This window comes from Oryzias latipes, chromosome 8 (genome assembly GCF_002234675.1).
Source record: "Oryzias latipes chromosome 8, ASM223467v1".
NCBI classification, from domain to species: Eukaryota; Metazoa; Chordata; class Actinopteri; order Beloniformes; family Adrianichthyidae; genus Oryzias; species Oryzias latipes.
The window spans coordinates 21,986,715-22,007,141 of NC_019866.2; the positions used below are offsets into that span (position 1 = coordinate 21,986,715).

Here is a 20,427-nt window from a genome sequence, read left to right on the forward strand (position 1 = left end):
AAATGACCCAGCAACCTTTTTTTTAAGGTCTCATTAATTACTCCAGGCCTGATTAAAGTGTGGGTTCAGGCGATTGAGTGGATTAGACAAATTAAGAGGGATTAAGTACGTCACTTATAAATAGCAACAATTGCTCCTGTGGGGCAACTCTAACAACAGATTTTAACAATGTTTACTGATAAAACATCTTAGATGACAGAGACACAAAAGGCAGATATGGAACTGGAGTCATCAGAAAGGATCTTCTCTGAAAGCCCCAGCAGGGATTCTTTAGTTTAGGTTTTGGGGCCAAATACTTCTCAGTGGTTTAAACTTCTTCCTGTCATAAAGGCCCCTGCTGCTGAAATGCTGCCGTTATCAGGTCGACGTACTGCTCTCTCATTTGAATTCAGCTCCGCCTTTCATTAAATCCACTCAAAAGGATCTCCTTCACAAAATCAAGGGTTTATTTCCCCCCATACCTTTCTTCGCAGGTGTTGTGTTTCTGGATGCTTGTGATACCGGAGGTTTGCCACCAGAGGGAGTGCTGGACGCTGATTTGGAAGTCGCAGGCTTGCCGGCGTTGCTAGGAGTTTTAGGGGTGGCGGGCTTTGATGAAACCATGGGGCTCTTGGGCGTGGTGGCCGACTGAGATGAGCCGGTGGTGGGCCGGGTCGGTGTACTGGTGGTGGCCCTTACAAACAAAAAAGAAAAGGGTAAGACGGTGACGCCACATCGCACATCTGTGAGACATGCATTCTAATCACATTGAATCTCTTTGTTATAGTTCTTCGAGGAGATGGAGGCAACCACTCATTACAGATCCTCTAATAAGCCTTTCTGGAGGAGATTGGTAAGTTTTTAATTCACCAACTGCACTGATCATACCCCACCATGTTGGCGGTTGTGTTGTCATGTGATCACACGCAGTAAACAATAGGCAGACCCGCAATTACTGCGTAAAACAAAGAGTCTAAAGTAGAAACTACCCAAAATTTCTACTGTTTTCTCTGAAACCGAAGGTCACGTTATTTTTTATTTTTTTTTCTTACAGAAACATCATCAGAAACTTTCAGCTTCAAATCCAAACCCACAGTCTGATCTTCAATTAAAACCCCTCAATCAGCATTACTGTCCAAACCACTGACTGTATATGAGAACTGGACCGAGTGCGTGTGACGTCACCCGCAGAACATCCCAGAATACAACCCAATGAAGTCAGCCGGTCGCCATTTTTTCACGGTATGGACGCCATGTTGGTATCAGAAATCATCAGTAAGCAATGATTGGGTGGAGTCGGTCTGAGTCATAGTTTCTGTGACAACCTTTCTGGCCAATCAGGAGTGAGCTTGTTGTTAGACCACACCCCTACGATTTTAAAGCACGCTTGGGAGAATCTGTCAATCAAACGTGTTGATTGTTCAATGTGAGACCACATACTTTTGTGGAGGCATCTGATTGGCCAGTTTATCACTTGAACTACAGAAATATATGAAAAATAAATGAGGATTATCAAGAACATGGTTATTCTGACCAATAGACTGAGTGGGTCTGTTTATTTCTCAAAAGATATCTATGGGATTTTCGGCTTCTTGGAGCCAGCAAGTACTTCCTGTTTGAAACGAAAGGGGGGTGGAGACAGTTCTCATATACAGTCAATAGTTAAAATGCATGAAATGGAGAAAAGCAGCCAACCAAGGCCCAGCCGACCCCATGAAACATGTGAGGGATGAAGCAGGGCCGTACAGAAGATGAGTCACGACAGACTCCAGAGTCATTCTAACACAAACAGCCCCCCGTTCCCCAACTACATCCACACGGGGGACCAACACTCGGGGCATCATGCATCAGCCAGCCCCTGCAGAGGTTCTGGCCTAGAAGCTGCAAAGCATGTCACATCTGAGCAAAGTCACCTACATCTAGTGGTTCTGACAAGTCTGTGGTGAGCCGTCTCCCGGGTCCATGCTGCACTCACTGCCTGTTTCTAAATAAAGACCTGAGTCAGTCCTGGCAGAAAGAGAACAGCCCACAAAGGTAGGGGGAGGGGGTGAAAACGCCTGGAACAACTTCAATTTTTAATATCAGAGGAGAACAGAAATAACCCCCAGCTGGAACACGTGGGATGTCAGAGGTAGAGGAAGCAGGGCTTCATCGTGTCTGCAGTGGAGGTGGGTCCATTCAGAGCCACAGCTGAGGTTTCCCCATTGATCCAAATCCGTCTGAATCGGCTTTGGTTGCAAAACGGAAATTGAAACTACTCAACAACGTCAGCACGGGTTTAGGAACACACCCGAGTGTGAAACCACAACTCCAGCAGCCGTGTAGACACGGATCCTGGTCAGTTTTAGACTGTAAAGGCCAGGAGAGAAGAGGAGAAACGGGAAAAAGACCGAGATGGAGAGGGGTGATGGGATATCGAAAGAGAAAAGCATTCATAATAATCGGCCTCATGAGAGAAACGAGGATAATCCAAGGAGGCAGGAGTTTGAGGGAGCTGAGAATGAACCAGGTCACTGACTAAGAACGGCATGCTGAAGATGAAGCAGAGTGGATTTCACCTAATTATTTCACTAATTATTTCTCACTTTTACTGAACATGTGGCCAAAGATTGACCTACAAAAGAAATGTGTGTAATACAGATAAATATTGTATAAGTTCAAGAGTTCGGTGATAAATGGCACCCCCATCTCGTCTCAGGGATCAAATGGCTAAAAAGAAATACCTTCAAATGAGTCTTCTTCATCCTGCGTCTGTGTCTGACGTGATTCACGGGGTCAGATTAACCTCAAAGAATTGACTGTTTGAAAAGAAAAGCCGTATTCATGATGTATTTTTCTCCACAGGCTCAGATAAAGATTATAAATTGGGGTTGAAGTTAATTTTAAACCCAACGCCCAGAAAAGCGCTGGAGCAGAAACATCAGATGACTTGGACATGAAGTTGCCACAGGCGCACGAGGCAGAACGCCGCCGTTAATCTCTCCAGCATCCCTGACAACAGATCCATTTTAATCGCCCAAAAGCCCGTCGTCAATCACTCGATTGTACACGGCTGCCTGCTGGTTCCCCAACGCGACAAGACGAGGGAGTCGTTTACATAATGAGACCAGTGAAAAGGGCCAAATGAGTAAGTAAGGGAAAGGCAGGCAAGACGGCAGACATCTTCCCTGCAGCAGCAGCCAATTATGGCAAAGGAGGAAAAAAAAAGGAGCAGAATATGAACAATGAGGCTGTTTTCATTCATTAGCACAGGAGTGGAGGCTGGCCCATTATTCAGATGAACGAGCCTCATCACAGCTTCTCTCACTAAAACGCTTCTCATGCTAGACAATTAAAGATGGAATCAGACAGAAAATAAATAAATCAACGAAAAGAGAGAAACCCTGCACACCCTTTACCCACGCCCCTCCCTCACACAAAACAATGATGGCACAAACAGCTCATACTTATAAAAGTCAATTCTGGAAATGTAAGGCTTGGTTCTGCTGTGAGGAAACAGTATTTTGGGAATCTCTTCATACCAGGAGCCAGCTTGGCCACAGGAACATCGCCACAGTGCCCACCCAGACCGGGACAGCAGTGGGGTCCACTCCACAGCCGTGAGGCTGCAAAGTCGGACCCCAACCGGCCCCACAAAGGGCGACAACCGCAGCAACGACCCCAGACAGAACCGGCAACCCCTGGCACAAAGGACCCCCAAAGGGAAACACTGGGACATAAATTGAATACGAAGTATGTATGTAGAAACATAAATGAAAAATAACAAAAAATGCACAACATAATTTAAGAGCCATGTTAAAAAGGTGGGTCTTGAACTTTTTTTTTTTCTTAAACCTGGCACAACCAAGTGGGAGAACCAAGCCCCCCCACCCCCCTAGGTTTTGGTCTTCACCTTAGGGACAAGCGCCAGAGCACCTCAGGGTCCACGACGGTTCGTATTTTAAAAGCAAGTCACATAGGTAAGAAGGCCAAAGACCATTAAAACATTTATAAACCATTGAAAGAATCTTAAAATACACCCTGAAAGTCTAAGCTTCTGAACAGGGTTCTGCGTCACACGGGGGAGTGGAGGAAGCCTCAACTGTGACAGAGGCCTCCATTCTCGACTTGTTTATCTTATTATCTTCATAAAGACCTTTATTTGTTTGGTCATGCTTATGTTGCAGCTTTCTGTGGTCAGGAGTCTGCAGTGAGCGTTGAAACGCCTCCAAATATTGCATTCCTTGGCTCATTACCGAATCCATTTGGTGAATTGCTCTGCCCTGCAGCCTGGTGCCGTCAAGCCAGCGTCCCGTCACTGAGCATGCCCAGAGCCAAGCAGAAGATTTACCACCGCACCACCCGTCACCCTCACTCTGAGCTGTGGACGACCTCACCGGCGTTGGGCCATTACATCAACCCTAATATACCATGAGTGCCGCATTCAATCCACTCCAATAAAAAAGCACCGCCCCCTAAGGGACCATCGTTAAGTTAAAGAGCGTGACTAATGTGGGAACATGGGCGGCTGAGGAACCACATTAAGGACCAAAAAACCTCAGCCTGTCATTTGATTTATGAGAAAAAACAGCTTCTGCATCATGCAGACGTCCTCACGTTCCCGCCTCACCCGAGTCTGTCTCTGCCTCCCCCTGCAGGTCTGCAGCATCCTGTTGGACCATCTGGATTTTCTGATTCCAATGACCACACATGTATCTGCAGCATTGCAAATGGTATGGATATAACTACAGCTAATACATTAAGCTGTGTAAAAGACTATATTGATTTGACTTGGATTCATGTTTTAAATTCAGTAAAAGTGTTTTTTTTTTTTATATTTCCATTCTAAACCATTTTGTTTATACAAAATGTTTAAATAGTAACATTAACTTAAAGCTTGTAACTTTCATAAATAAAATGAGAAGATGATAAATTAACTGGCAGCATTTCCATCTATACATTTTCCAAAACCCCTTATCCCTTTTTCGGTCATGGGGTTGCTGGAGCCTATCCCAGCTACTGTTGGGTGAAGCCGGGATATACTCTGAACAGGTCAGCAGTCTGTTGCAGGGCCACACACTCACACACCTAGAAACCATTTAGTGTTAAATGAACCTATGAAGCATGTTTTTGGGCTGTTGGAGGAAACCGGAGTTCCTGGATAAAACCCCCACATGTGCGAGGAAAACCTGCAAACTCCACACAGAAAGGTCCCAGCTGGGATATGAACCAGAGCCCTTTCTTGGTAAGATGAGAGCGTCAACCACTCCACCACCATGCAACTCTAAAAGAAGTTTTTTTGCCTTTAAAATATACAATAAATTACCCTAAAAGGAAACTGATTCAAGGATTTGATGAATCAAAATTGATTTTCTAAGTAAAGATTTTCAAATCCTAACTCTACAACAGTTCTCTGCTTAACAGACACAATCAGAATAGAGCATAAATAACCCTGACTATGTGGCCCTCATCTGACTCAAGAGTTTCTGTCCATAATCCAAACACAACCAGAGGTGCCCTTCTCTTACAGTTAGAGGTCATCGTGTAGTGATGGTGTGAAACTGCCTCATGTTCTACAGCAGCAGCAAACAGGACGGTGCCTGCATCCCTGCTGCTGGCTCTAAGGCCATCTTTAAAGGTCAAGAGAACCACTGAAGGCTGGGCGTGTGAGGTGCAACACTCCTCTACAACATAGCAGTAGAGTTTGGAAGGCTACACAGAAAAAAATACAAGCTCCTATGGACGTGATCTAGTCAAGTTACCAAAGGCGATTCTCAATCATTCCAATTGAAAATTCAAAAACCGGTGCAAATAAACAGTTTTACTTATTGAAATGTCGTTTTTGCTCTTAAAAATAATAATAATAATATATTTTATTTATATGGCGCCTTTCTAGACACCCAAGGTCGCCTTACAGATAGAAAACAATAAAATACAGTTAAAGAAAGACACATTAGTTAAAAACAAACAAGACACTGGAATCATAAAATTAATTAGGGTGGGTATGCTTGTCTGAAGAGGTGGGTTTTATGATTTTTAGCAAACTGCGGGAGTGAGTTCTTGTGTTAGATGGCTGTGAACGGCTTTCCGCCAACTGATTTGTCAAGAAGCCAAAAACAAAATACACATTTTCATGGTGGTACAACCAGTGTCCAGTCATACTGGTGATGGCACAACAAGCACAACAACAAGCTTGACCTGGTTAGAGCCTCTCCTGAGCAGGTACCATAAAATAAACTGATATTGTCCCTGCTGAAAAAGCAAAAGAAGGTTAAGTTGTGCCGACTAAAAACTAGTGGACAACCGAATGTTGTTGTTCACCTTCCAGCATACCCCTTTAGGGGTCACCACAGCGACTCAGCTTTCACTAATTCACACAGCTGGTTTGGCAGAGACTTTTACGCCGGATGCCCTTCCTGACACAACCCTGTGTTTATCCGGGCTGGGAACCGGCACAGGGGGACCAAGACTTGGCCCCCTTTGGGCTAACATAGCTAGGCAGAAGCACCAAGTTCATCCCACCCTCAGGGAAATGAACCCTGGTTTTCCATGCGTCAGTCCTACACCCAGCCTAGTGGACAAGTGAATGACATACGAAACGGCCAACTATAACTTTACAGGGTTTTAGATATCCCATAATACTTAAGAGCAGAAACAGTCTGACTTTGAAGGAATTTATTGACTTGCTGTTTGTACCACATTGATTTAAGTGGGTTTTGCTGTCATTTCTGTAGCTCAAACCCGTCACTGCACGTTACTTGGAAATAAGAGAAAACTCAAATAATCTTTAAAATTCTGGATAACATTTCAAGATAGCGAGGGGAAGAAGATTAAAAAACGTCATGTTTGTTTTTAGAACAGTTGTCGAGCAATTCCTACTGCTGGAAGAGGAGTAATCTAAAAAGCTCCCCTGCATAATCTCAATCCACACACACCTAATATTGTGTTGTCAGACAGACGCCTTGAAGATCTGTTTACATAAAGGCTCAAATGATGTGAGCAAGTAAGACAAAGAATTTGTGCACCACATCCATAACCAATATAGTCTGACAGGAAAAAAAGGGCTCATTGTGTTGATGATGGAGCCAGACAATGTCAGTAAGCAGTGATTGGTCCGAGTCAGTCTGAGTCAGTCTGAGTCAACCACACTCACTAATCACGAGTGAGCATGTGGGAGGGCCACACCCCTACCACTTGAAAGTGGGCTCAAGAGAGTCTGTCAATCGATCAATGTGAAAAACCGAATGATTGAGTGAAGCTGTTTATTTCTCAAAAGAAGTCTATGGGATTTTGGCTTCTAGGAAGCCAGCAGGTACTTCCTATTTGAAACGTGAGGGGGGAGGGGTAACTCAGTCCAGTTCTTATTTACAGTCAATGGTACATACACATCTATATATTAAAGAAAAAGCCACCTGGAAACGTTGTTAAGGTATTGATTTACACTGTATTTTTTTCCAGCATTTTCTCAGCATAATGGTTCGAAATACAACATCTACCTGAGATGGAAAATTTCGAGGTTTAGCAGATATCTAGTTTGTGGTGCGGACGATCTGTAATTCCATGTAATTTACGTTTGCTTCATCTCAATGTCGAAATAAAACGGATTCTATTTTTAAAAATCTTTTTAAGGTGTTCTTAAGTGAAGGTCCAGATTGCAAATCCACTAGCTGTGTTTAATGTTTTAGCAGAGCAGCAACTCTGAGGCTTATAATCTGGTTTGGTATGAACCTCTGGCTAACCAGAAGAACCATTCGTCACTTTAAATCAAATCGATGCAGTTCAGTGCATCTGCATTTACTCTGCGCTTTTATTTGCTTGGGAGCTGGAACCATCTCTGAACAGAATGGAATTAAAAGAGCCTTCAGAGGACAGCTGAGTAAACAGACAGCTGGCTGATAACCGATGGACATGAACGGCCGGGTAGGAGAAAGGGGGCCAAGTCTAATTGAAGCAGAAGTCAAAGTCCTCCGTAGAAACAACAACGAGTGCATTCACACCACACATGGTGTGCCTTGAATGTATATAGTGCTGTCAGAGGAGGTGATCATCTTTCACGAGGAACTGCTTTGGAGAATCCTTTTGTTGCATCACACATACTCTCAGTTTAGCACAAAGTGGATAATGTGGTGAGTCTTTCAGTCATATTCCGTCATCTGATGGTGGGAAATACCTTCCTTTGTTGTTTATTTAGTAGCTTAGCAGCCATTTGTGCAGAGAACACGTGTAAAAAAGAAAAACAAGTCAAAACACAGAAATAGGTCTGGTCTTGTTTTAAATCAAATACATAATTATCTGTGTATTTAGGAGTTAGTTTCTGTGTTATTAGAGATGGAGCAAATGTTACCAAACCAAATGTTACACCAATAACCGAACCGCGGAGAAACTGAATGGTTGGATCTTTACAGCATACAAAACTTTATATCTTTAATATTGTTTTATTATATCAGGCTTAGAATAAGCCAACTGAAAGGGTTTTCTTCATAGTTAATTGTTTACTGTAGTAACAAAAAAAATATATACATTTCTGACTAAGTTTTTGTTGGTCTTTGGTATCATACAAATCATGTATCAATAGAAAACAAAACCATGACCCAAAAAGGTTTTTCAGGTTTTTTCGTTGCATCCCTGTGTCTTTCTATAACTACTGGATTGATGAAGAGATTCAACCGCTGACATTTCATCAGTCTGGTAGTGGCTCTTTAGGAACTGATGCAGTAAAAACATGAAATATTGTAAGACGTATGGTTTCCATACAGTCAAAGCCAGCAGTGCAGTGGTTGCATTGGTGTTCTGTGAGAGCTCTGCTACAACACAGCATCCATTAAAAAAGCGTCGAGCTGAGGGCAAGCTTCACGTGTGGCGAGGGCAACAACGGCGTCGGGGACAAAAGGTCAGTCAGATGCCAGCCTTTCAATTTCAGGAATAAGGAGGGAATCTTCCTCTTTATGGGATTGAATTTTGTTTACTCCTCTTCTAAAAAAAAGTTGGCTCATTAGGATCCAACTTCATCTGGTTACCTCTAAAACTGTAAATTGCTGCTTTCCTCACAAAAACATAAACAACATGGAGCATCAGGCTGACAACAACACAAGTTCTCAGAACATTTACTGAAGCATTTGAGTTCGTGTGAAGCAGCTTTGGTCAAAATAGAGAATTCTTCTGTGAGGTTTTTAAATGACCAAAACCCCTTTAGGTCCAGGTCCTCGTTGGGTGAACATTGTCAGCCACTTGGAATCAGCTGGACGATGGCCGTTCAGAGCGCCTGCCACACTTCATTACCAGCATGACCTTGTGTAATTCTTTTTAATGAGATGTTTGCACATCACCCATTTCATGAGGCTGTAATCTGAGCGTAATCCCCATCATCCAGCTGCTCTGAGAGTGGAGGGGGGAGGGAATGGAAACACCTGAGCGGGCGTTCACACACTGAGAAGGAGGGACAGCTTTTCCTTCGGTCAGTGCTGAAAAGAAAACATTTCAAAGCTGATTTCCAGTCAGTTCTTTTGTTCTGTAGTCTGATGCACTGAAAGACTGAGATGTTTGCGTTCCAAGCGTCCATGCTCCGATGTTTACATCCAATGATTACAGGTTGTACCATCTTGCGTCACCCTTACAGTAGAAGATAATAGAAACTGATATCTCCTTTATGTCTACAGCAAAACCTCCAGAGCTCTGGAGTCATTGTTCTATTTATATTATATGAAAACATTAAAACGACTTTGTTTTGCTGCAGAGGACTTGGATTTGAAAAATCAACAGAATCCTTTAAAGACCGACTCCAGTCATATTTAGCTCTATTGTAAAAGCATTCCCAGTGTTCTTTTAATTACGATTATGACATTTTTAGTGAAAATCAAAAAACCTGTATTGCTTTGTAGGACATAGTTTCTGCAGAGCAGCAAGAGTTCATTAGAAATTCACTTCAGAGTTGTGGCCGGGACATCTGGTGCCGAGCAACCGCCCCCCTCCCTATTGGTGAGAGCTCTATTTTTAGGCGCTGTCCCGTTAGCTTACAGCCCCTCGCACCCCAAACCTAACACTAGTGGTGCAACAAAATTGGAGCTATCCAGCCGTACAGGTTTGAGCCAGAGGCCAGCTATTTTCAGTATCTTTTTGTCTGATTCACAACAATTTGCATAAAGAAATACTTTACAAATTTTCTTTACTTAAGCCCTCCATCATTAGAAAAATGCCACAAGAGCATGTTAAAAACAGCATTTTCATCAGATTGAGTCTTTAAAGTATATGAACTTATTAAAAGGGCCTAGTTATTATCTAGCCTAAACTTTTCCCAAAACTATTCAAATAAATCAACTTCGTATAGACTGAGTTCTTGCGTTGGATTGTCTGAGTTGCTCTTTGTCGAGTAAATGATTCATCCCAATGATTCAATGTTTTTACCTCATATGTCTTCACAAAGACATGCCGACTGTGTAAGTTCACCCCCAGCAAGAAAGGCAGCATTGCTCCCAACCGGAAGCCGCCTAAAGGCAGACTGATCCCAATCAACACCGTCCCACACAAAGACCTCCTTCAGCCGAGCCTCCTGGTCTGATGCCAAGCCACCTCAGGATCAAACATCATGCAGACAGTGTGACCCAGGTGAGGAACACTGCATGATGTCTATCTGATGCCACGCCCACACACAAACATGCCGCGGCTCAAAAAAACAACAAAACCACTTACAGCATCTGCTTGTTCCGCATAACCATCCTTCTCCAAAGCTCAAACTTGTTTTATTAATAAGGCTGCTTGCGAGCTCTGATGAAACTCTGCCAGGCATTCCTCTAAGGCTTGTTCCAATGTTGGCTGCTTTCTGGCCTACTTATGCCTGGCTTCCTTCTTCCAGCCTCGATGAGGGGAATCATTGTCCATCGTCCTTCTAGGGGGTTCCATCTTGAACCACTTTGAACCCGAGCAAAGCCTTTTTCAGCGGACACTGAGGTTCATTCAGCCATCCAGCATCCTATCACCACCTTCTCCTTACCCAAGTTTTTGAGCAGGTCGGAACATTTTCCTTTGACCGTAGAAAAGGCGTTTTTTTTTACAGAACCAAAGTATGCTTTTGAAATGTTTTTTTTTTAACAGAAAAATCCAAGAACAGACAGCTGTCTGTGTTATCTCCAAGCCGGCAGAAGGCTCTGGTCTGTGCTTGCTCAAATGGGTGAAGCTTCAGCAAACTTAAAATGTCACCACATACCTGGTTGTCTTGGAAACGGGGGGTTTATCAGGTTTGGTTGAAGCCACGGCGCTCGGCTTGGGAGTGGAATTAGCAGGCTTCGCTGCTGAAGAAAAGAGCAAAAATGAAATAAAACGCCACAGAAATGAGCATTTCACAGATGTCAGTAAGTATGATGCATTTGTAGAGTTTCAAATATGAGAGTTTATGAAATGTGAGGGTCTGCCTGGTTTTCCATTACAGCAATTTAAGTTAAAAGAACATAAAGACAGATTTCTCTGACAGACAGACAGTCTGGATTATCCATTCTGCCTTGGACAAGCTAATAGACAGCGTGGAGGGATGGCTCACCTGGGGGCTTTTTAGCAGCAGCTGCAGCAGTGTTAGATTTGACTCCATTAGCAGTTGTGGACGGTGGCTTTTTCACCGCTGCTGCTCCGCCTGCAGCCTTTGAACTGTTGCTGGAAACGGACAATCCCACAGCTTTCTTCTCCCCGACTTTAGCAGGTGTTTTTGGGACGGTGGCGCCCGCTCCAGCTGGTTTTTTGGAGGAAGCTGGGGTCGGGGTGCTCTTTTTCTCCACAGCAGGTGCAGTCTTCTTAGCGGCGCCATTCATCTGAGGCTTAGTCACGCCATTTGCAATGCGGTTCTGGGGCGTGCTTGTCCGTGGGCCTGATATGGGCTTGGGTGAGCTCGTGCTCCCGGGTTTTGTCTTGGCTGTACCCTTGTTGGTAGCCTTGGGCTCTGCGGAGTTCTTGCTGTTGGTCTTAGCAGCAGAACCCTCCTTGGCCTGGTTTGGTTGCGGGTCCACATGACCCTTTGTCTGTGCTGCAGGCTGTTGGAGCATCTCCTGCACCGCTGGAGCTGTTGCCTGGTTGGGTTCCTGCTCCGTTGGTGGCGCCTCTTCATTTGCAGTGTTGGATTCCAACGTTTCTATTGGCTCCAGTGCTGCCGTGGCAACTCCATCCGGCTTCATCTCCCTGCGAATAGTGGAGGTCCGTCTCTGCAGGACACGGCTGGTCGACTACGGCCTTTGAGGATGGCCACAGCACTACAGGCTCTTTGGAGACAGTGAGGATTACTCTGGTGAGAAAGAGAATATATGGATATGGGTAAGTCAACAGCAGGATCAGACATGCAAAGCTGAGGAATGTTGGCCTAAGGAATCAGAATAGCATAGAATGTCCTTCTTCATGTAGCTTCACCATCTAATTCAAAGAGATATGTCATAATCGGGGTAAACGGGTAAATGCCAAGAAAAAGCAGATAATTCGTATACTAGGTATAGTGTTATCAGTGTTGGATGGTTTTAAAATGTCTAAAAATGCAAATCCAGTTGCTTTTCTGAGCTTTGTTTAGTCAGATGGACAAAAACAAAAAGTATTTATTTATTCAAAGAAAAAAATAACCAATGTCTCAATGTGCTCTGGTCAAAGTAAAAATGATGAAGTCTTAAACGTTTAAGTCCCACTCCGATCTTCTTTTCATCTATTTTGTGGGGCAGCCGTGGTGCAGCGGTAGGGCGGTCGACCCATGATCCTAATATTGCAGGTTCAATTCCCGCCTTGCATGCCCATGAGTCGAAGTGTCCTTGGGTAAGACACTGAACACAACCTTGCCTCTGGTGGGACTTTGACGCCAGTGTTCAGCAGCGAGCCACCAGTGTGTGAATGTGTGTGTGACTGGGTGATTGGGACTGTGACTGTAAAGCGCTTTGGACCTTGTAGGTAGAAAAGCGCTATTTAAGTATATGCCATTTACCATTTATCTATTTTCAAAGCGTTCCCAGTGTTCTTTTAACTGATTATGCTGTTTTTAGTCAAAAGCACAAAAAAAAATCTGTTGTTTTTTTTAGGACAGTTTCCACAGAGCAGTCCATCAGAAATTCACCTCTGAATTGTGGGACAGACAATGGACGCGGAGCAACCCCATCCTTCTGCCCCTCCCCGTTGCTGAGAGCTCACCGTTTACATGCTTTTTCTGCTAGCTTACAGCGCCTCACACCCTTAACTTAACATTAGCGGTACAACAAAAATGGCGAGCAATATCGTAGCTATCCAGGCGTACAGTTTTGATCCAGATTCCAGGTAAGACGAGCAAAGACGTTCGTGGATCTATTGTTCTGCAGGTGGATCCGAATGGAGCGGTGCAGGAAGCTCGTGCCCCCCCCAGTGTATTTTCTACAACACAAATACGCTTTTTTCCCAAACAGCATTTTTTTTTTGTTTGCTCCTCATTCACACAGATTCACAAGAAAGGAACAAAAGGCAATTTTGAGCTTCATTTGCCTTAAATAGATCCTCCATCCTCAGAAATATGCCACAAAAACATTTTAAAATTGTCAAAAACATAATTTTCTTTAGAATTCTAATTTGGGCCTCTATTCTAAAATAATTTGGAACCTACAGAATTGATTTTCTGTAGGTTCCAAACCTCCTTTGGAAATATAGCTGTTCAGTCTAAAGCTCCGTCCAAATTCCTTCATGACTCCCCAACATTGAAAAGACTATAGAGTGCCCTGGATCTTAATGCAATTTGGACACCATGCTTATTCCATCCATCCATCCATCTTCCTCCGCTTATCCGGGACCGAGTCGCGGGGGCAGCAGACTGAGCAGAGATGGCCAGCCTTCCCTCGCCCCGGCCACTTTCTCCAGCTCCTCTGGGGGGACCCCAAGGCGTTCCCAGGCCAGCCGAGAGACGTAGTTTCTCCAGCATGTCCTGGGTCTTCCTCGGGGCCTCCGCCCAGTGGGACATACCCAGAAAACCTCTCCAGGGAGGCATCCGGACTAGATGCCCGAGCAACCTCAACTGGCTCCTTTCGATGTGGAGGAGAAGTGGTTCTACTCTGTGGGTGACCGAGCTTCTCACCCTATCTCTAAGGGAGCGCCCAGCCCCCCTACAGAGGAAGCTCATTTCAGCCGCTTGTATCCAGGACCTCGTTCTTTCGGTCATGACCCAGAGCTCATGATCACAGGTGAGTATTGGAACGAAGATCGACCGGTAAATTGAGAGGTTTGCTTTTTGGCTCAGCTCTCTCTTCACCATAAAGGACAGGTACATCGACCGCATAACTTCATACTTTATTTATTTTGCAGAGGCAAATATGGCGTATCCCATTTGTAGAAGTAAAAATCTAATAAATATGAACATTTTACAATGTCTATTTATGAATCCCCTGTGTTCTGATGATGAAAACTTGGATGGTTTATAAAAAATACATTTACATACAATTTTTTAAAATTAAAAATAAAAAAATAATGAGACACAAGTGGCCGGGATAGGCTACGGCATCCCCGTGACCCCGAAAGGGAAAAACGGTTAAGAAAATGAATGAATGAATGAATGAATGAATGAAAAATAATGAGAATTGATGCACACTGATTTTTGCAGAGACTTTTAAGGAAATTCCAGGACACTGGATGTTGGAATTATGGATTTAGACACCCCAAAAAAGTTGGCGGATGCCCTATAAAGTACACCAAGTAGTGAGGAGTGAGGGAATTGGGACAAATCTTAAAAATGAGAGTCTTTGTGAATCAGCAGCTGTGATGCAGCTGAGAAGACCGTTCACAGCTCCATGAGGAGAGGTAAATCTGAGGATCATCTGATTCAATAAATTCACATTCAGCTGCTCGGACGTGTCACAGACTACAGACGGGAAAAAACAACAGATCCTACTCTAATTTCAGTGTCAACAAGACCACTGCTGCAAATGAGGCCTTTGTGTGACACTGAAAAGCTCAGTGACACACTTGGCCACAGTGTGTTTTTCCTGAGACACTGCACGATCGGAGGCATTAGTGTGGAAAACGAGCATCCAGCGGAGAGCTAAAGTATTTGAACATGCACAAATGAACAAAGCGTACCTCCAACTGCTAAGTTAAATGGGTTATGAAGCCGACAATTATCAACTGGACCACAGTGTTTGTCATCCAGACCCACAGTAAGACCGTCACAGCATTGTGGGAGGCAATCTGAGTACCACAGATGGGATGAAGCTGAGCAAATACTGCGAGAAATCTTCCTCCAATGTTTTTTTCCTTCCTAACCACTTGAATATGAGCATTTTCAGGGAGGTGGGGGTACACAGGAAACTGGCCCGTGAAAGTTTACAAACAGAGAGGGGAGGCGGCAGTGCAAGAGGTTAAATGGTGGGACAAACAATCAGGCAACGCGGAGGCCAGCCCAAAGGAAGACGCTTGGCCTGTGGAGCATGGGAACAGAAAGTTAGCAGGGAATGGGAGCGAGCACAGAGGAGAAAAACAAAAAAAAATGAGCTCACTGTTGGCTGCTGCTCACTGGTCCGGCTTTCAAATCCAGACATCACCAGTCATCCCTGTTTCCACGGAACCAAACTTACGCACACAGTCACTCTCTATTTGGAGAAGTCCGTCATCTTTATTTTGCGCTCTTCTCGGAAACAACTCCTGATATTTCTGGCTCTTTTTGTCCCCCCCTTCTACTCATCTTCAACGCTACATGTCCCCAAAAGCCCTCTTTCATTCTCAGCTGATTTGTCTTTTCTCCCCCCTCCTCGATTTCCTTCCTCCCGCTCTCCTTCCATCCCTCTGTTCTCTGTTTGCCATTGCCACAGATGGCTGGAGCAGCTGAGCAGGGCCAGAGGGGGGAAAGGACCAAACCCAAAAGAAGGATCCGTGGATCTCTAACAGCACAGATCAGACACAAGCAGCCCCAGCAACAGGCGGATTCCCCAAACCCCTGACCCGTTGGTCACAGCGAGGTTTAAAAGAAGCCGCAAAACACGGACTTATCTCTAGATCATTTTGAGCGATGGCTGCTCTAATGAGAGGGGCAGGGTCGGTGATGAAAGGGGAGCAGAGGCTGACGTGATCACTGCAGTCAGAACCAATAAAACCAGAGTAGACAGATGAAAGAATTAAGGAATGACAAGGAGCTTAAAAGGTGAAGCTGAAAAAGTTGTCTAAACATTTGATTTTAGCCGAGGAGTTACGTAGTTTGTGGAAGTGATAAATGAAAAGGGACTACAAAATAAAACCACAGGCTACAAAATACTACAAAATAAACTACAAAATAAAACCACAGGCTTCTCCATTTTTGCAAAGGCTCTCCTCAGTGGTTCTAAACAAAGCTCCACCTTTTTCTTACCTCCTATAATCTTCCATTAAAGTGTTTGATTCAGGAGTATTATAGCTCACAACACTGTGACCTAATTTAACCACAAAAGTGCTTCTGCGCACAACTCCCGCCTCTTTAAAGACTGTTTGGTTTTGGATCCTTCCACAGCAAACTGAATACTCGTTTCTCAGCTCCTTTCCATGGAAACCGGTGCTGCCGATGTCTTACAGGGAGTCATAAATCCACAGCCAGAGGAGCTCTTTTATTTCTTCAGACAGCTGTGAGATTGCACGTCTCTCCCGAGTGTCATCAGGATAATCAGACTGTGGAAAGCAGGAACTAGCAGCAAACCGGGCCAAGAGCAGTCTGGTTTTCTTTGTTTGTTCTTTGTGAAACACAGACATAAATCTTGCACTGAAATTACACTGAGGTCACTCAAAAAGGCCAAAGGCAGATGCTGACTATGAAAGTTCAAGTTCTATAAGTGAAAACATAAATTTCTCACTGCAAAACGAAATTTTTCTGTTTTTTAACTCTAATCTGAACAGAAGTCATGCAAAGTTTCATGTTCAACTGGTAAACCTGAGTTTGAACTTTGGGAATCAGACATCCTCAAATAGACACATTACAATAGAAACAACACTAAACATATTTAACTTTAAACAGACATTTACATGTTGTGATTTTCAGAATAAAATGAAAATTTATTCTTGAACATTAGCTTTTTATTTTAAGGTAAAGTAGTGCCGTTGTGTTGTGGTGTAGAGTTGACAGTTTGTTTTTTGTTTTATTTATTTCAGTTTGAAGACATTGGATTATTTTTGGAACAAATCCTATTAGTACATTATTTATTAGGTATTATTTATCAAGGGTCACTTTTCCCAACTCTGCAGCAAAGACAAGAAAACAGAAGAAGAAGAAGCAATACTTCTAATTCTAAGGATGACATAAGTAAGACCAGCCACCTCCAAAGAATAAAAACATTTGTCAACAGTTAAAAGTGTTTATGGGAAGTCCATTAAGAACCTAATGTTTCGTTTGCTGGACACCTGGAGGCCCAACCAAAGTAAAACCAACCACTCAGAAGCTAAAACAATTTATACCAATAAATTGTTGCATCAAATGTAAACACAGCGATTTAACACACTTAATTGTAAACTCTGATGAAAAGGACAACAAAATATTTTCAGAATTTGAACCATTTACAGTGACCCCTCCCCCCCTGGCATTCCAAACAGGAAGTACCTGGTGGCTCCAAGGAAGCCAAAGAATTGAAAAAGAAAATCCCATTAAATTCTATAGAGAAAAAGCAGCTGTTAGTCATTCTTGCTTCCCTACCTTTTTTTCCTTTATCTTATTGATAATACTATTTTTAATACTTTTTTTTCTGTTGTCCGAGTTATTGAAGTTATAAACTGAACAATCAGATCCCTAAAAGTGCATGGTGTTGCGTTGAACGTTAGAAACGTTTAATTGGAAGCCCTGCTTTCTAGCAGGAGGGGTGTAGACTTCCAACAAGCTCCCTCCTGATTGACGAGAGTGGTTGCCATGGAAACGATGGCTTAACCCAACTTGGACCAATCCCTGTTTACTGATGATTTCTGCATCCAACATGGCGACGTCCGCATTGCAAAAAAATGGCGACTGAATCGACTTCATCTGACCTGAGCCAGAAGCAACAAAGTTTCTACATACGACATCACACTCACTCGGTCCAGTTTTCGGCTACAGTCAATGGTTTAATCAAAGAGTCATTGATGACGACAAACAAAGCCTACAGGAAGTTCATTCAAACTTTACTATTTCACTCTTACTATAAGACTGGTATTTTTTGGAGAAAATTAAAAGCCTCTTTTAGAGCAACAAATAAAGTTAAACAAAGATGCTGATAAAATAAATGACAAACCTCAAGTCTAATCACTATTACACTCGTCAGAACTAAACCCTTCATAATAAAAGCAGTTAGAACCGTTAATGGATTCCACCTCATTTCCTCTTGACGTGTTGATGAGTTTACATGGGGGGGGGGGGGGGGTCTCACATCCATATGGTGACACAAGTCTGAAAGTTGAGCTATGAGGCACAACCCTTGTCGTTTCTAAGCAGCTTGACTGAATCAACTGGGATTAAATGTGTTCTGGTTCACTGGCACTTTAACTATAGCTGCCGAAGGTGGTTTACAATAAGAGGCCTGTAATAGGATAAGATTACTTTGTTCCATTACATAATACTTTTGTGTTGACTTTAGCCCCTAATCTATCGATTTAATATGAATTAACTAGATATTCGTTAGGAAACCCACATTATATGAAAGTGTTGTGGTAGAACATTCTGAAAGTACAGAGATGATCCCATCGCTGGTTTGGGAGATCCTCGAAGGTGGTGCACAGGTGACCCAGAGGAGAAGAAAGGGGACTGATCGACCCAACATCACCACCTGATTTCAGACAGATGACCCTGTTGGATCTTTCAGATGATGTTGAAGCAAAACTCTTCACCACAAAAAAAGCAGGAGGGGATACAAAGATCTACGTCAAATATTGGACTAGTGGTGTTAACAATGTGTCCCAGTCATGCACTATCGGCTTCCCACTCCAAATTCTCTGAAAGCCCCAATGATGATCTAATCAGTGCCAGAGAGTCGAGGACACCCACACAAACATCAAAAATATCATCCGGAAACACGAAGATGAGATACTGTACACACAACAGCCTGACATGAAACAACTGAGAAATACATGTTAACCTGTCCTTTCCAGGCTGCTTTGTTTCTCGTGTTCAGTATGTGGAGCACTGCAGGTGGATCAACCTTAAAGGAGTCACCCTGACCTAATACCCACATGAGGACGTAAACACAGCCTGTTTATGGGAAGGAGCGGCCGCCGCCGCAGCGTTTAAGCCGCCACAGTTCTTGTGTTGGATATGAGCTCTACTCGGTGTCGGAGCTCCTGAATAATCAGCTCATCAACATATTTAAACAACAATCCAACACTCTGACCTCATTTCTGTTCGGAGAACAATCTACCATTATATGTGCTGGGGGTGTGTGTGTGTGTGTGGAGGGGGGGTCGTGTAGAGACTGGCTTTCCTTTATAGAGCCGCTCTTAGAGAACAGACGCACCAAAGTCCAGTTTTCCTTTAGCAGCACCTGATGTGGGGACCCATCATGAAGACCACGTGAGTGAGTTCTGTAAATATATTGATTTAATGTTCATCAGACATTCACACATGTTTGTCAGGACATTAAATCCATTTGAACACAGATATTTTGTTCCACTCATTTCTATTTTTTTTGGACCACAAATGTTGAGCCACAAACAAGTAAAGTACTTCAGAAGCTGTCGGTGTGCTTTCATTTTTAAGAATCTTCATATTTTTTGGTTCTCGTTACAATCTTAATTAAACTAATCTAATTTTTAAAACTTCACCAAACAAATGTAAAAAAATACAACTACAAAACGTAAATAGAAGCTTCTTCCGTCTTCATTCTCATCATTAGATGGTCCACAGTGCAGCAGAACGCACAAAATGACGACAATACACAACTGTGTGCACACAGACAAGTGCACATGCTTTCTGCGAGCCTCCTTCCATCCCCGGGGCCTGCTCTAAATAAGGGAGGGATTGTGGGTAGAGGAAGCGGTGCTGATGGAGGTGGGGGGTGGAGACACCAGAAAGAGATGTATAGACTAAAGAAAGTGAGTCTGTGTGGAGGATGCAACCACCCATTTATGAAGAACCGCAGACCAGACTCCACCGTTACTCCTGGTTTGAGCGGACCGGACCAGACCGGACCGTACTGGGTCAGCTGTGTTCAAAGCAGACCTCTGACCTGGAGCGTTCATGCTTCTTATCTTTACAAGGAGCAATGCTGCTTACTGTTAACTAGCACTAGTGAACTACTCCTTACTGCTGCTGACAACTGAGACCAATTTTTTCACCAATTGTTTTGGAGAAAAACTACATACGCATTAAAAGTCATGTCATGCATTATTGGGTTTCAAAAACAAGATTTTAGTGCACAACAAACCGCACAGCGTGTTGTGTTTCTCAAAGTGACACCTTCAAGAAACCTGAGGCTGCAGAGCGGCTTCAATAATTTACGGCCGCGTTTCCTGCAGCATCACCTAGCATCAGCAGATTAAACCACATGAGATGCAGCTTTTTATTTTTTCCCCCTCTAATTGTGG

General features: G+C 43.5%; 1 protein-coding gene and 1 long non-coding RNA gene across 3 annotated transcripts in view; one reads left to right on the forward strand and one right to left on the reverse strand.

The window, feature by feature from the left end:
- The window catches only part of LOC101160168 (mucin-5AC), a 32,708-nt gene that overhangs the window by 4,881 nt on the left and 7,400 nt on the right, over positions 1-20,427 (reverse strand). Inside the window, exons 2-4 of one of the 2 annotated variants that reach the window (XM_011478592.3) lie at positions 11,489-12,220; positions 11,159-11,240; positions 462-673 (exon numbers count right to left, since the gene is read on the reverse strand). In XM_011478592.3, the coding sequence (XP_011476894.1) occupies positions 462-673; positions 11,159-11,240; positions 11,489-12,113 (919 nt within the window). In that variant the 5' untranslated portion in view covers positions 12,114-12,220. Of the gene's footprint in view, positions 1-461; positions 674-11,158; positions 11,244-11,488; positions 12,221-20,427 lie in introns of both variants that reach the window. The other variant, XM_004071977.4, reaches the window with a different exon arrangement.
- On the forward strand, positions 584-1,428 carry LOC110015522. Its single transcript, XR_002290740.1, has 3 exons — positions 584-695; positions 767-832; positions 1,034-1,428. It is a non-coding gene; the product is annotated as an uncharacterized LOC110015522 (long non-coding RNA).